The sequence below is a fragment of the Phacochoerus africanus genome, chromosome 8 (assembly GCF_016906955.1).
Source record: "Phacochoerus africanus isolate WHEZ1 chromosome 8, ROS_Pafr_v1, whole genome shotgun sequence".
NCBI classification, from domain to species: domain Eukaryota; kingdom Metazoa; phylum Chordata; class Mammalia; order Artiodactyla; family Suidae; genus Phacochoerus; species Phacochoerus africanus.
In genome coordinates, this window is record NC_062551.1 from 98952127 (window position 1) to 98966948 (window position 14822).

A 14822-nucleotide genomic window follows, 5' to 3' on the forward strand; every position below is an offset into this window, starting at 1 on the left:
GGGCAAACTGATGACAAGAAAATGGATTTTAGGAAGGAAAAATCTTGACCAGTTTGGATGCTGCAATACTTCAGACTTTCTTTTCTTTTCTTTTTTTTTTTGGCTAAAGAATTTCTTTCAAAGAAAAAATTTGTGTCAATGAGACAGAAAATTAACTCAGTTCCAGAACAAGTTTACTCCTACAACATGTCAAGTTCAAACTTCCCAGAGGCCCTCTGTCATGGTTGGTCAGGCCAGGACTGGAACAGCCCTGCCCTCAAGCAATGAATCCAGCTCCCAGGGCCTGGGTGCCAACGCTGGCCTGACAAATCCCTTTAAGAAAAGCTTCTAACCCCATTACTAAGATTGAGTCACCACTGCCCAATTTTCTCTTTCTATGTTTAAGAAGAGAGCTATGCAACAGCCCCATTTATAATTCTGAGCTTTTCTTTTTCTTTTTTTTTGGTCTTTTTAGGGCTGCACCTGTAGCATATGGACATTCCCAGACTAGGGCTCAAATTGGAGCTGCAGATGCCAGCCTACGCCACAGCCACAGCAACACCAGATCTGAGTCACAACTGCGACCTAGACCACAGCTCACAGCAATGCCGGATCCTTAACCCACTTATCGAGGTTAGGGATTGAATGTGCATCCTCATGGATACTAGTCGGATCCTTAACCCGTGGAGCCACAATGGGAATTCCCTCTGAGCTTTTCATATCTTCAAATTACACTTTTATTTCCTTTTCATATCTTTACCAAAGAGTTGATGAAAGTAATTGCTGTCCCTTAGATACACCTGTTGGTCTCCCCCCATGGCCGCTGCCGCCTGTGGACTCCAGGTGAGCTGGGCCAGGAGTGTGCAGAGGCTCTCGGAGGGACCCCAGGTTGTTGGAGGCTGGCGGCCTTTCCTCGGTCCCTGGTCGGCTTGCTCTGCTCTCGGCTCTGAGAAGCTCGGGCCCCTGTTCACTCTGACTCTCCCCGCACCTCCTATTGCCCCTGAGTCAGGATTACCAACCTTCAGGAACAGCCTATCTTCTGACTCCGTCTTGCCCTGTCACTCCCACCATCTATCACTTCAGGCTGCCTTTTTGGTCTCAGACTATCTTCTGCCCCATCTCTAACTCCATCTGGATTTTTCAGCATCTCCGGTTCAGTCCTTGCCTGGCGCTGGTGACCTTCCACCAGGGGATAGCACTTCTCAATGTGCCAACAAAGCAAACACAGACTTGACCCTGGGCACGGGCTCTGATGGCTGTGACTCCTGAGTCTCACCTGGGCAGGATCCACGTCATTTAGCATAACCACAGAAGTGCAGTGATAATCCAGGACCAGTCTCCAGAAGTCTTTCACTGTGTTTGGCAAAGGATGCTGGCTGACTATGAAAGCTGAGGGCTGTTTATAGCTCTGCAAACACAAACAAGAGAGATCCAAATATACTCGGGAAAATGTGACAGGAGGAAGCTAACTTATTTTGTACACATGGGAGCTTGTGACATAAAACAGTGAACATATTTAACAATTGTTGAATTCTATCACCATTGTCGATGCCAAAACAGACTAAATATAGACTCATCTACAGAATAACAGTGATAAAATTCTCCTACTTTGATACCAAGAAGACAATAAGTATCCCTTATAATTTTTTTTTTGTTGTGTGTTTTTGGCAGAAAGGCAATATTGGCCCTATACATAACTATTTTAATGGAGAAAATTTAACTTTAAAAATATGCATAAATAGTTCTGTTTTTTCCTAAAATCTGTTTGCTTGTTGTTTACATGTGAGATGCTGTTATTTCTTCCTGCCATAAAAGGACACCCATGCTTTTTACAGCTCTGCAGAGCTTCAAACAAGTTTAAATACCTTTTCACTGATATCACACTAATAGAATTCAAATTTCCATATTAGCACTGAAAAGACCCATTCACTTTCCCCATCAATTGACTAGCAAATGTTCATTCAGTCAGAAGCAAAGAGACTGACAGGGAGTAATGAGTTGTGTTCTCTCTGTGCCGATGGGCGATTTTCCCCCCATGTTAATTACTGCCTAAATTAGGAGAAATGGGAACTCAAATAATGCTGCAAACCATATTATCCCACTTCACTGCCTTCCTGACTTAATAGCTGTCTCTTGCTCTCCGGCCAGCAGGTTAAAAATTTCCGTGCTTGGAGAGCACCCGGGACCTGCCTCATTTATCACTCTTCCTGGACTCAGGGTCTCGGGGAGACCAAGACTATGAGCCCGACCCAAAAACAGATTCGGAATCTGAAATGCATGTTGTTGAACATACAGTTTACGTCTTTAAAACAACAACAACAACAACAACAACAACAAAAAACAGGGCAGAGAAGTCCCAAGAGAGGAGGCAGGTGCAGGCCCCTGTAGGGACATCCTCCCATCCCCCCACCCCATCCCTCATCTCACATCCATGAGAGCGGCGTTGATGTAGTTGCTGCTCTCGCCATCGATGGTGATGAGGAAGGGCAGGCAGCGGTCGGGGGGCAGGATGTCCATGCAGCGGTTCTTCTCGTGGTTCCGGGGCAGGAGCGCAATGCTGCAGTCCTCCACACGCAGGGTTGGCGTCACCATGTTCAGGGTCTAGGGGACGGAGGACACACACTTGGGAAGAGAACCTTGTCTCGTGTCCAGACCCCAGGAAGCCCATGTTTCCTGCAGTGGATGCGCCCTCACTTGGACTCTCTGACCTCTCCTGGGATTTTGTCCATAGACACTGTCCGTCAGACCTAAGGGCCACTGTGGGGGTGCCATTGGGTCTGACTAGGACTGGACATTGGGATGCTGGGGAGTAAGTGCCTGGGTGGAGGTTGGCCTAGAGTCAGACATTTAGACTGAACGTGAACCTGAGACACGGCAGGAAGAATTCTTGCCCAGCGAGTACCTTGAGTGCACCTTGCTTGGTTTGGCTTTGCCCCCATTACACTGCTTGCCAAGGGGGGCCTGACTCTGCTGGCCAGTGGTTCTCAACCAGGTAGCTCTGCCCCCAGGGACACTGGTAATGTCTGCACATGTGTCACAGCTGGTGTGGAGGCTGCCTGCCCCCCATTGGGTAAGGGCCAGGGATGTGGCTAGACCTCCCACAGGAGAGCCCCACGGCAGAGAGGGACAGAACCCAAATGTCAATGTGCCAAGGCTGAGAGATGCTGTGTGGCATCTCTCAAGGGTTGGGGATCTGACTCGAAATACTCAAGGAGCAGGGTCTGAGCTGATCGCCTCTCCCTGTAGCATGACTTACCCGGAACTCCTCTTTAATCTGGCTGGAGTTTGTCTGGGGGTCCAGCTTGTTCATGTCGTAATAGAGAGATCTGACTTGGGAAGCAGGGATCGAGGTGTCCCCACAAAGGCAGGCTTCCAGGATGGCATCGTGGATGAACACATACTGCTCCTGGGGGGAAGATGGGACTGGTTAGCAGTGGAGAAACCAAATAACTGGAAAGGACTAGAGAAGGAGGGAAGGCAGCCCCACACTGTCAAGATAATAATGCAGCAGTAGTCCGGCCATTACAGACAATAACTTCCCTCCAGAGAGAAAGTGGAGGCGGGGACTAACTGCTGGGAGGGGATTCTTCCAGAACCAGCAACCCTGCTCCCCACGTAGGACGGCTGGCACCTTAGGGACTGGCCACGTGCTGAGTGTAATAATGGGAGGAAGAGATAAACAGGGGCTCAGTGTAGACGCGTTAAACAGATCGATTGAAACCACTCGGACACTGATAAATACCAGAGCAAGCACTGTAATGTGAGAGACACTACCGCTGCCTCGTCTCCGTGATTCTGATCCCACAAGTTGGAACTAAGTGTTTCAGAGGAGGGAAGAGCAGAATCTTCTCTCTATATAATGAAAAGAGGAATTTGCTAACCAAATTAATGGTGCAAAGATGGTCCAGGGAAACCTGATATCAGTACGAAAATAAACAGTGCCAAGCACTTAGGTCTCCTTATTTTGAAACATTAATTACGGTGATGATTACAGAAGTCCTTAAGTGTCCAAGGGAAGGGCTCTTGTCTGTATGTACAAGTCTGTGGTTTAACTAACACTGGCCTCTAATTCTGAATCGGCCCTGACTTTCCCTACAGTTAATCAGTAAAGTTTCACCATATTTATTATTGATCTCCCATTACATGAAATGCAAGAATCCAACTGCTGTTTTATTTTCTATAAATAACTAGAATTCCTAATTCTCAAAAACAGCCCAGTCCTATCAAGCAACACCTCAGAGATGGATTGAGTGAGAAAAAGCGGTTGTGGCAACATTTAATCAGTTGTAAAGTACATTCAAAATATGTTATGATCATTATTATCTTCTAAAAAAGGGACCCTTGTTCTAAAGAAAAGAAAGGCCATGAAAGTTGCATTTACAGTTTCTGCTATTCTTCTCCGTTAGTGAAAAAATGAAATTAGGTTCCCCCGTGGCTTTTGTAAACTTTAATGCTCAATCTAAATGTAAGAGATTCTTACTTATTCTATTTCATGAATCATTTTCCAGGTGGTGTGTATAGTGCCTACTTAAAATGATCAAAGAGTTGTAAAAATATGAATTTCCTGGGACTAGGATGCAATACTTTTTCTAAAAAATCTAAAATTCCTGATACATCTTAAATTCTAATTTACAGAAGTTCCAGTTGATACAGAGTTATTCCAGAAAATGGGTGAATTCCCATGATGCCAGGCCACTGGGCAGAATTTTTAAGGACAGCAGGAGGAGAATGAAATGCAGAGATTACTCTTAAAAGCCACTTGGCAAATGCCCGGCTATTCTCAGGAGTGGTCTTGCTCTGGTTACCAGCTAGTTTAGAAGTCTCAGTAAAAGGAAATGATGCTGACTCCCTGACTACTTAAGTGTAGAGCCTGGACTGGGACCCTGGATGCAGATGCAAGGGAGGAGAATTAGGTTCATGGAGCGGATTCTGTGACCTGGGGTACCCCGGGCCTTCTCTGTGTGTTTATGAAAAAAGAAGGAAAGGAAAGAAGAGGGGATGGAGGAAGGGAAGGAGGGAGGGAGGGACAGCTTGGTGGTGCATCACTCTTCTGGGGGCTTCCTCTCTCCCCTTGGCCGTGGGAGGGGTGCAGGATGGGTACCGGGGGCGGAGCCCGAGGGCAGGGGCGCAGTACCTCGGTCTGCACCATGTTCACCCTCCGAGACCGCAGCTCGCGGACGCAGTTGTAGATGTCCACCACGCCTTCCCTCTCCGCCATGTCCAGCATGATGTCGATGACGATGAAACAGCCGGTCCTCCCTGCACCAGCGCTGCAGAAAAGACAGGGCTCCGTCAGGGGAGGCACAAGGGCCCCTGTCCTGCCGCTTGCTCTTAGAGTGGCCTGACGGTGAAATTCACGAGGCAGGAAAGGATCCTCATAAAGCATAGAATCAGTGGCACCTGGCACCTTCACCATGTGCTGCCTCTATCGAGTTTGCAAACGTTTTCATCACCCCAAGGAGACCTGTGCCCATGGCCCCCAGGCTTCCCTCCGGAGCCCTGGGCCTCTGCTCACCTGCAGTGCACCACCAATGGGCCTGCGTTGGGAGGGCTCTTGGACTTGACCTGCCGGACGAATCCCAGCAGCCCGGTGGCGTGGTAGGGGACCCCGTGGTCTGGCCAGCCGGTGAAGTGAAACTGTCTGATCTCGCGGATTTCATGAACACCTCGCTGCCATGGGCCATGGGTCAGCACAGCACAGGAAGAGAACAGAGGAAAATCAATGATGAGGAGCCAGGAGAGCACCTGAGACTCTTGACTTGGTAAGCCCAGGCCTGGGACACCCTGTACCACTGGGCAGAAGGTCACCCTGACATGGGACACACTTAGAAACCTCCTCACGGGGAGGAGGATGTTGGTGGGGGAGGGGGGAGATGATGTTTGGGAAAAGCTATTTGGCAGGTGCCACAGCGAACAGATGACCTCTTGGATTCCTGGAACCTCCTTTCTGAAATGCAGACCCTGTTAACAGTTTGCAAGTCACTTTGATCCTGGCGTGTGAGAAGTGGCCCACAGAAGAGGCACCGGACAGAGATAGGAAGGAACTGAGGGGCTTTCTGTGTGCTCGGGACTGGCTGCCCAGACCCAGAGCCCTAGGTGGCTCTCCTGAATCCTGGTGCTGTTTGCACCAGGCACTCCGGCCAAGTACAAGCTGGGGCTGTGCATGAAAGTTACCGGAAGAAGGACTTTTCACCTCCAACTCAAGTTTGTTGGGTTTCCGTATACCTGTGGCATACGGAAGTTCCCCGGGCTAGGGGTCGAATCAGAGCTGTAGCTGCTGGCCTACACCCCAGCCACAGCCACGCCAGATTCAAGCTGCATCTGTGACCTATGCTGCAGCTTACGGCAACGCCAGATCCTTAACCCACTGCGCTGGGCCTGAGATTGAACCTGCATCCTCACAGACACTATGTTGGTGTCTTAACCCCCTGAGCCACAAAGGGAACTCCAAGAGGGTAAACATTTAATCTGTTCGTCTTGTCACCATCAATCAGGTGCAAACCATGCTTCTGTGGGGAACAGGCACCTCAGCAAATACACACCACGGAAATCAAGAGGCATTTTTGCTGGAATTCTATGTAGATCAGTAAACTTAGGAAGGAGGGGGTCCACCATAGAACTGAAAGGCAGACAGAAGGAAACAGACAAAATTTTTTTTTTGGTCTTTTTTTCTGTCTTTTTAAGGCCGCACCTGTGGCATATGGAGCCTCCCAGGCTAGGGGTCCAATCGGAGCTGTAGCCGCCGGCTACACCAGAGCCACAGCAACACAGGATCCAAGCCACGTCTGCAACCTATACCACAGCTCATGGCAACGCTGGATCCTTAACCCACTGAGCAAGGCCAGGGATCGAACTAGCAACCTCACGGTTCCTAGTCAGATTCGTTTCCGCTATGCCATGATGGGAACTCCAATTTTTTTTAAATTTACTTTTGTTTTGAGAATAATTAAGTGGATTTCTATTCATCATCTTCTTTTCTAACTATGAGCCTCTGTATTAAGATGGTGTTTTAGAACAAGAGTCTGGTTTGAAAACAACAGTTATTTCTAGAATCAAGGCTGGAGGTAATCTGAGATCAAACTTGCGCCATTTCCTAAACCATCTCTGCATTAGGCCCTGGGTTTGGTTTTATCATCTCAACATTAAATACCTAGGAACCTTGTCTCATTCACCATCAGTCATTGTTCACACAGACTTAGCTGGGAAGAAATTCAGAATTTTTCCATGCTTCAAAAGACTAGAAGAGGCAAACAATTACAGGTTTTAGGATAAGACTCGTTTGCCATCATCTGTGCGTTCATCTCTCTTGGCTTCATAATGCACAAGTGCCGAAGCTTTACTGCTCTTAGAAAACCATGCTCTTCTTTAGTGGAGCTGAAGCGTTCAGGAATTTAGCCGTCAGGGATTCACAAAAGAAAATCACCCCTGTCATCTGCTAACTCTGCCCTGTGACCCCAGAGCAAGATAACCAGCTGGTTAGGAGCCCACCCCACCCCCCACTTCTTATCACTGAAATCATGGGAACATTTGGCCAAAGCCCCCATCAGAAGGCACATGGATGCGCCTGTGTCACCTCCTAAGACCCCCAGAGGTCCCCTGGCTTTACATAGGACGATGGGGCAGAAGATGGCACCTGGAAGCAGGAAGGCCCATAATAAATATGTATTTATTGTGAAGAGGACAAATACTTGTACATTGTTAGTTTTAATTTCAATTTTTTGAGCACTTCCCTTTCTAGCTCTGCTAGCTTCCAGATCCAGCACCCCCAGATCCCATATTCCATCCCTTAAAGAGATGGGCCCCCAACTGAACTGAGGCTCACTTTTTCAGCAAGGTAAAACTGTCAGTGTCTGGGACACAGAAAACCTTTGCCCCAAATAAACCTTCACCCTCTAATGTGTTTACTACTGACAAGATTAGTGACAGAAACCACTGCTGCTTCTTTTTTTCTTTTCTGGCCTGCACCTGTGGCCTAAGGAAGTTCCCAGGCCAAGGATTTGGGATTGATCCTGAGCTGGAGCTGTGACCTATGCCCCAGCTGTAGCAACGCTGGATCCTTCACCCACTGTGCTGGGCCTGGGATTGAACCAGCGCTGCCACAAAGATGAGCCGGATCATTAACTGACTTGGCCACAGTTGGAACTCCCAGAAACTGCCCCTGATTCACCTCTTATTCTTATTCGTGGACATGGCAGTTTCTCCTTTAGCTTTTTTTGTGATATATTTGGGCAGGGAGGAATCATAGACGTGATTAGCAATCACAACCCCAGTACTTTTCAAGTTGATATCAAGTATGTTTTTTGTTTATTTTTCATTAATAAGAATTAATACTCTGTGAATATTATACTACAGATAATATACACATAATAAGTATTCATGCTATATAAAAAAGTGATTGATAGTCACTTCGTTTTCCTTGTAAAATAACGGGAAGGAAGACCCCGAGATGAACAGTAGTGCCTAGCCCAGACTGGGTGCCTGGTAAAGATGCATGGAGTGGATGAACCCCTTGGTATGGGTTCTGTTTTGCAGATTCCTGCCCATATTCCGAGTCGCAGGGACGTGCCAGGCAGAGAGAGCTCGGTGTCCACCACCAGCTTCCTGTTACCAGCTTCCTTTCCGCCAGCCCAGGCAGGGACAGACTCACTGGGACAGCCCAGGTCCATAGGAACTTCTCAGCTGTCTTCTTCCCCACACAATGGGAGCTTTGCTATTTCTGATCTGTTTAGCTCTGAGCCCTCAGCCCTGGGGGTGGGGTGGGGGGAGGGGGAGGAAAGGTGACCATCCCATGAGAAACGGCAATGGATCTGTTTCAAATCGCAAACCTGCCTGCTTGTGTCGCAGAAGGGAGCCCAACTCACTTTTCATCTTTAGGTCCCTGGATGCAAATACACTCAAAATAGAATAAGAATCTCTGAACTCTCCAAGTGCCTGCTTGGTTGGTTTTGGTTTTTTGCTTTTTACATTTCTTTTCTCATGAGGAAGTTTAAAACCTACAAGTGCTCCGCTCCATTACTAATGGTTTGTTTTCCTTAAAGATTCCAATGGCTGGGTTAGAACATCACTAACATGTCATTTTGATTTCCCCAAATGCCATAACAAGCTCCTCATCCTTCCTGTCCTTCCTTGCACCCCCTCTTTGTCTGATGACTAAAATAACTGGGCATTTCAGAAACATTTCTGTGCAGCTGGGGAATGGAGGAGAGTACACCAAGAGGTTAAAAAAAAAAAGAGCAAAGAAACAAACAAACCCTTCCTTCAGCAACAGAGATGCATTTTCAGCTTATTAGAGAGCTGACTATTGTTCAAAGAACTCCATGTTTAAGTGATGGCTTTCGGATGATTTTTTTTAAAGGAAAAAATATTCAGGGTCTTTTATCACTATCGGTTTTAATGCAGTTATTCATGAGTGCTCTTGCCAAGAGCCATACAAAAATCCTCCATACTTCCCCCCCCCCCCAATCCTGCCTAAGAAGGGGGAAAAAAACCCGACATCAAAATGTGAGGTTCAGAACTTGAAGAGCTGAGTCAACCAGAACTCCACATTCTTTGAGGCCTCCAAGCCTCCTGCCTGCTTATTAAAAAAAGACAGGCTGAGGAAAAAATGCTAAATAGTATGAGAAACATATTAAAATAAACTAAAGTCTCTTCAGCCTTGTGAGTCTATGACAAACACAGATCTGAAAACCAGGAGAGGTGGTTTGAAACATGAGGGTGAATTAGCCAGTAAGCAAATGCTGCCACTTCCTCCTTTCTGGGTTTTTTTAATCAGGACAGTGCATTTTGATGCCTTAAGAATGAGAGAAGCAGTCCTGGAGCTCCTGCCCAGAGATCCACTTACACCCCAACTCCTCCAAGGGGCCCTGCCATGGGTGGACTGGTGACAACGGGGCTATTTTGGGTGTCAGGCTCAGCCACAGAGAGTCAGGTCTAGACAGAAAAGTCTGCGGGCCTCAGGACAAAACCAGGCGTCCCCTTCTTCAAAGGTAAGACGAGGACAGGAAGGCAGAGTGTTTCTCAGCCCCATCACCTCCACTTCCCCACAGCCTACCTGTGACACTTCTCTGGATGGACTGCAGTTTGCTTCGCTTCCGGCCCCTCCCTGTGTCAGCAGAAAGGGGGGGAGGGAGATTCTCTGTTATGCCCTCCAGAGAAGGCGCAGAGAGGCAGACCCATCCATGCACGTGGGCTGAGAAAGAGGGACACAGCATGGCATTCATGGCTCCACGCCAGCAAGTGCAGAGGCTGGAACCAGCATGGGAGTGAATGATGGAGGTGCCGGCTCATGCAAGAGCGTCCCGTGTCTACTTAGGTTTCCAGGCAGAAACTGGCCCCAGGAAAAATCCATCAGTCTGTATGAAACCACAGGCCTGAAAAGCCTCCAGGAAGTGGAACGGTTCCAGGAGGGGTTAGGACCCGTATCTCCACCCTGATGCTAACTCGCTACCGGGAAACCCGCACGGAGACACAACATGAAAGACATTGATCCAACTGTCTGTGATCGAGGACAGGGAGATGGGCTGAACCATATCAACCAGGTTAAAAAAGCAAGAGGAAGGAGACATCGAGGCATCATCCTCTGGTTTCGTTGCAAATTATAGATTTTTCATGAAATGGGAATGAGTTGCTTTCAAGATGAAACTGAGCCTCTACGGAATCAGAAGGCAAAATGCAGTCTTGAGAAATCATGGATGGAGCCTACCTGCATTCAGGTGTGATCAGGTAGGAATCATCTCAGATAAGTTCATGAGGCTGGTACTACTGCTCATGTCTGACCATAGCTTTTCAAAGAAGTGCGAAAACTTACCTTTTCAACAGCAAATGTTCTTATCACATATTCTGCCAGGAGCTCTGTTTCTATTAGGGTGACTTTAATGTCTTTATATATCTCTGTGTCATCTGGCCAGTATTTGCAGCATTTGACCTTTAGAAAACACAAAGAAAATGAAGATTTAGGGTTTGGGTTTGGAGTGTTTTTTTTTTTTTTTGAATTCTCCAAATGATGGAGTACAATTTATAGTTTATGATTTGTACACAAAAGGTAAGCTGTACACTCAAGACCAAGGTTTATTTTTTTAGATCACCTATACTTTTCTCTCCCCAGAAGAAAACCAAATTTGAGTTATGGGAGGAGTAAAACCTAGGAAAATGGTCTAAAGTTAACAAATTGTATTTATACTACAAACATCCCGGTTACAGTAACCATTCATTTCCTGTCTGTCTCTACTCAGGACAGGACAAAAAGGAAACTATAAAAAAATAGCTTGTGACAGTTTAGCTCCTTTGAATTCTAAATCCCTTCTTGTTTCAGAAATTGATCAAATATTTTTGAGGTGGTGTGATCAGGAAATGAGAACCAAAAGTAAAGATGAAAAGATTAGAGCTGTGTTTTTGTTTTTGTTTTTTAGGGCCATACATGTGGCATATGGAAGTTCCCAGACTAGGGGTCCAATCAGAACCTAGAAATTATCATGCTAAGTGAAGTCAGTCAGACGGTGAGACACCACCATCACATGCTATCACTTACCTGTGGAATCTGAAAAATGGACACAATGAACTTTCTGTAGAACAGATACCGACTCACAGACTTTGAAAAGCTTACGGTTTCCAAACGAGACAGGTTGAGGGGGTGGGAGTGTGCACTGAGGGTTTGGGATGGTAATGCTATAAAATTTGGTTGTGATGATCATTGTACAACTATAAATGTAATAAAATTCATTGAGTAATAAAAGAAAAAAAAAAGAAAAAAATAGTACCTAATAAGTGTTAATGAGATAGTCGGTTTATACTTTTCTCCACTATATATTGACTATACCTATAAAGAAAAATATAAGAAAAAAGGCTGGGGAGGGGGTGGGAAGAACTGCAGCTGCCCGCCACAGCCAGAGCCACAGCAACTCAGGATCAGAGCTGCATCTGCAACGTACACCACGGCTCATGGCAACGCCGGATCCTTAAGCCACTAAGCGAGGCCAGGGATCGAACCCACATCCTTATGGATACTAGTCAGGTTCCTTTCCACCGAGTCACAACAGGAACTCCGTTTCCCAGCTTTTTTATTCCCTCTGTCACCATCTTAGTTCAGGCTCTGGTAACTTCTTCGTGGGCATCCTATTCTATCCATACCAGTAACTGCAGAAAGCCTTCCAAGTTTAATCCCAATGGCAGTTACTTCTCTGCTCAGTAAACTTCTATTTCCAACTACTGCCCATGAAATTAAATAGAAATTAACTTTGGTTTGGCATGTAAAGATTTTTTTTTTTTTTGCATTTGGCCACGAGTAGCATCTTCACCCTTATCTTTTTATAATGCTGCCTTCATATTTTATGTAGTTTTCCCAAGTAGTTTGCCCAATCCCCAAGCAGACCTCCTGGTCCAGACTCCTTCCTAGCCCTTCCATTCCTTCTGGTTAGAATGTTCTCCCCCTACTTAGACATTTTCTCCAGCAGAACATTTAATCCATTCGTCAAATAATATCTCAAATGCCACTCCCCCCCCTTCAAAGTCTTTCCTCCAGGCATGTGAGCTCTCTCTTGGTGTTCTGATAAGATACGCCTGTTCAGCTAGTGTAACACTTTTATTACACTCCTGAACACCTGCTCATTAACTGCCAGCATGCTAAGGACTCTGCATTGCTTATTTCCGCAAACCCAGCAAATCCATCATGCGTCCCATACACAGTAAATATGCAGCAGGTTCACGCAGAATCGAATTTCATGAAGACAATCACAGGATCAGTGTAGGAAGGACAATCCAAGATTGGGACCATTTACAGGAAGAAATATGGACTGACATGGACTCTCCCAGAACTCTGAACACCCTGGTACACTACGGTCCCCAGCATGGTACAGGCTGGTCATTATCTTAGCTGTTTCCTCCTGAAACTTTCTGGCAGCCAATACAGTGCGGTTCCAGCTAAGCCTTGTTACCTGTACCTGGGAAAGATGTAAGCCAGACTCATCAGGGGCTGGAGACACTGTGCAGCTCAAGACAAAGATGGTACCTGCCCTCATTACATTTTCCTTTTTCTTTCGGAATCTTTCTTTCCCCTCATGGGGATGTTAGCCGTGGCTTTATAAAATATAAATATTTATAAATATTTTGACTTATCCGTAACATTTCAAAGACTTACATCATGGATGCCTATGCCAGATCGACAATACTCCAGAAGAAGAGAGATCTTTAATTTCTCCAGTTCTAGTCCTAGATGTAAGATGAGTCTGGGCAGATCATGCATACTTGTGATGTTTAATTTGACTGCAACCCTAATTTCACTTACAGAATGTCTGATTGCTTCCACCATGGTAATTAACAAAGATGCTTCTAGGGCAGGTACTCAAGTCTTTGTTTCAGAGGGCTTGCTTTCACCTTTTTGTGACTATAACCACACAAACCGAGGGTGATGGACAGATGCAAAACTACAAATAGAGTATACATGTGCACTTTTAAAGTTATACAGGTCTCAATGGAATGAACACCTAAGTCAATCCTGTATTTCTCCAAAAATTACAAAGGAACAGAACACATGCTTGCAACCTGTTAACAAGATATATCTTGTCTAACAAAAGTGCCTCATCAGAATGTGATTGTTGTAAGCACGTGGCATAGTCACTTCTTCTGTTTTAGGATCCTTAACCTCCACATTCCAAATTGTCAACAGGGGTGGGGGCTCCCACGGCTGGGAGTTAGGAAAACAACAGCCTGGTATTGAAGGCTTAGGGCTTTCCTTGCGGACAGACAGCTCTTTCAAGTCCCTTGGGCTCCCCTGCCCCCACCCCAAGGCGCCCCCCCCCCATCCCCCTGGGCAGATGCGGCAGGAAGTGGCCCCGAGGTCCAGGGGTTGCCCGGGGCCAATGGCCACAGGGACTGGTGCCTCTTCCGCTCTCCAAGCTTAGAGAGCCAAGGATGCAAACGACCCAGCCGAGTGGTCATTAGGAGGAAGGAAGCTCCTTCCGGAACATGCTTATGGCATCCACCTCAGAGCAGAGGCACCTGGCTGGGCGGGCCCAGAAGAGGCTGATGAGCCATTCCGCATCCCTCCCTCCCATCTCATCTCCCAGAATATCCTGAAATGGTTTGCCACATCTGTTTTCAGCCTACTCAAAACCTTTCCAAATTGAGTTCCTTTTAGTATCTTTTTCACTGCTTGGACTTGTGTCAAGTTATTATTTTGCTTTAAAAAAAAATAAAGGAAGCTATGTTTCTTTCTGGATGCAGGCTTTCCAGGCCGGGGGAGTCGGGGGCTTGAGTCGCTCCCTGGCCTCTGAGGTCTGCATACAGAGATGTTAGAACTGGGGTTCAGGGGTGCCTTTTGGTGCCCAGGAACCTCAGAACCAGTCGCTCCTCTTCTCTGATCCTGCACCTGCCTGGCCGCCTCCTGCAGCCCGGCGCTAGCCCCACAGCTGCTGGAAGACACTGAGCCTCCCGCATCCTCTCCATGACGGTACCAAGCAGCTAGCAGCCCAGAATTCGAGGCCCTGATCAGGCTCATCTCATTACCTGGTGTCTTGGCGCTGGTTCTATGGGGCCATCAATCAGGCACCCGCTGCTGAGGCTCTGCGGGCCCATCACTGCAGGGCAGCAGGTACGCACAGTCTGTCCCTGCCTGTAATGGGGCCTTGCTGCTGACTTTAGAATTCACAAACATGAAACAGTACGCAAAGCAGAATAACTCTGGGATTTCTAACTGCCTGAAAAAATTTCTCTGATGGGTCATTTTTAACCCGCAGCCCAGATGATCCCACATACGATAAAGTCACAGGACCTCTGCGGGGCTGGCCTGTAGCTCCCCAGGCTGGCTGCACATCACCGTCACCCTGGGGGCCTCCTGATGTCCTTACAGC

General features: G+C 47.0%; 1 protein-coding gene across 6 annotated transcripts in view; it reads right to left on the reverse strand.

The window, feature by feature from the left end:
- PTPRM (protein tyrosine phosphatase receptor type M) overlaps positions 1-14822 on the reverse strand; it is a 749971-nt gene that overhangs the window by 22394 nt on the left and 712755 nt on the right. For 3 of the 6 annotated variants that reach the window (XM_047793743.1, XM_047793742.1, XM_047793744.1), the window contains 7 exons: positions 10787-10903; positions 10031-10081; positions 5495-5649; positions 5114-5249; positions 3236-3385; positions 2407-2580; positions 1256-1387 (listed from right to left, as the gene is read on the reverse strand). In XM_047793743.1, the coding sequence (XP_047649699.1) occupies positions 1256-1387; positions 2407-2580; positions 3236-3385; positions 5114-5249; positions 5495-5649; positions 10031-10081; positions 10787-10903 (915 nt within the window). The remainder of the gene's footprint in view (positions 1-1255; positions 1388-2406; positions 2581-3235; positions 3386-5113; positions 5250-5494; positions 5650-10030; positions 10082-10786; positions 10904-14822) is intronic. The other 3 variants (XM_047793745.1, XM_047793747.1, XM_047793746.1) reach the window with 1 other exon arrangement.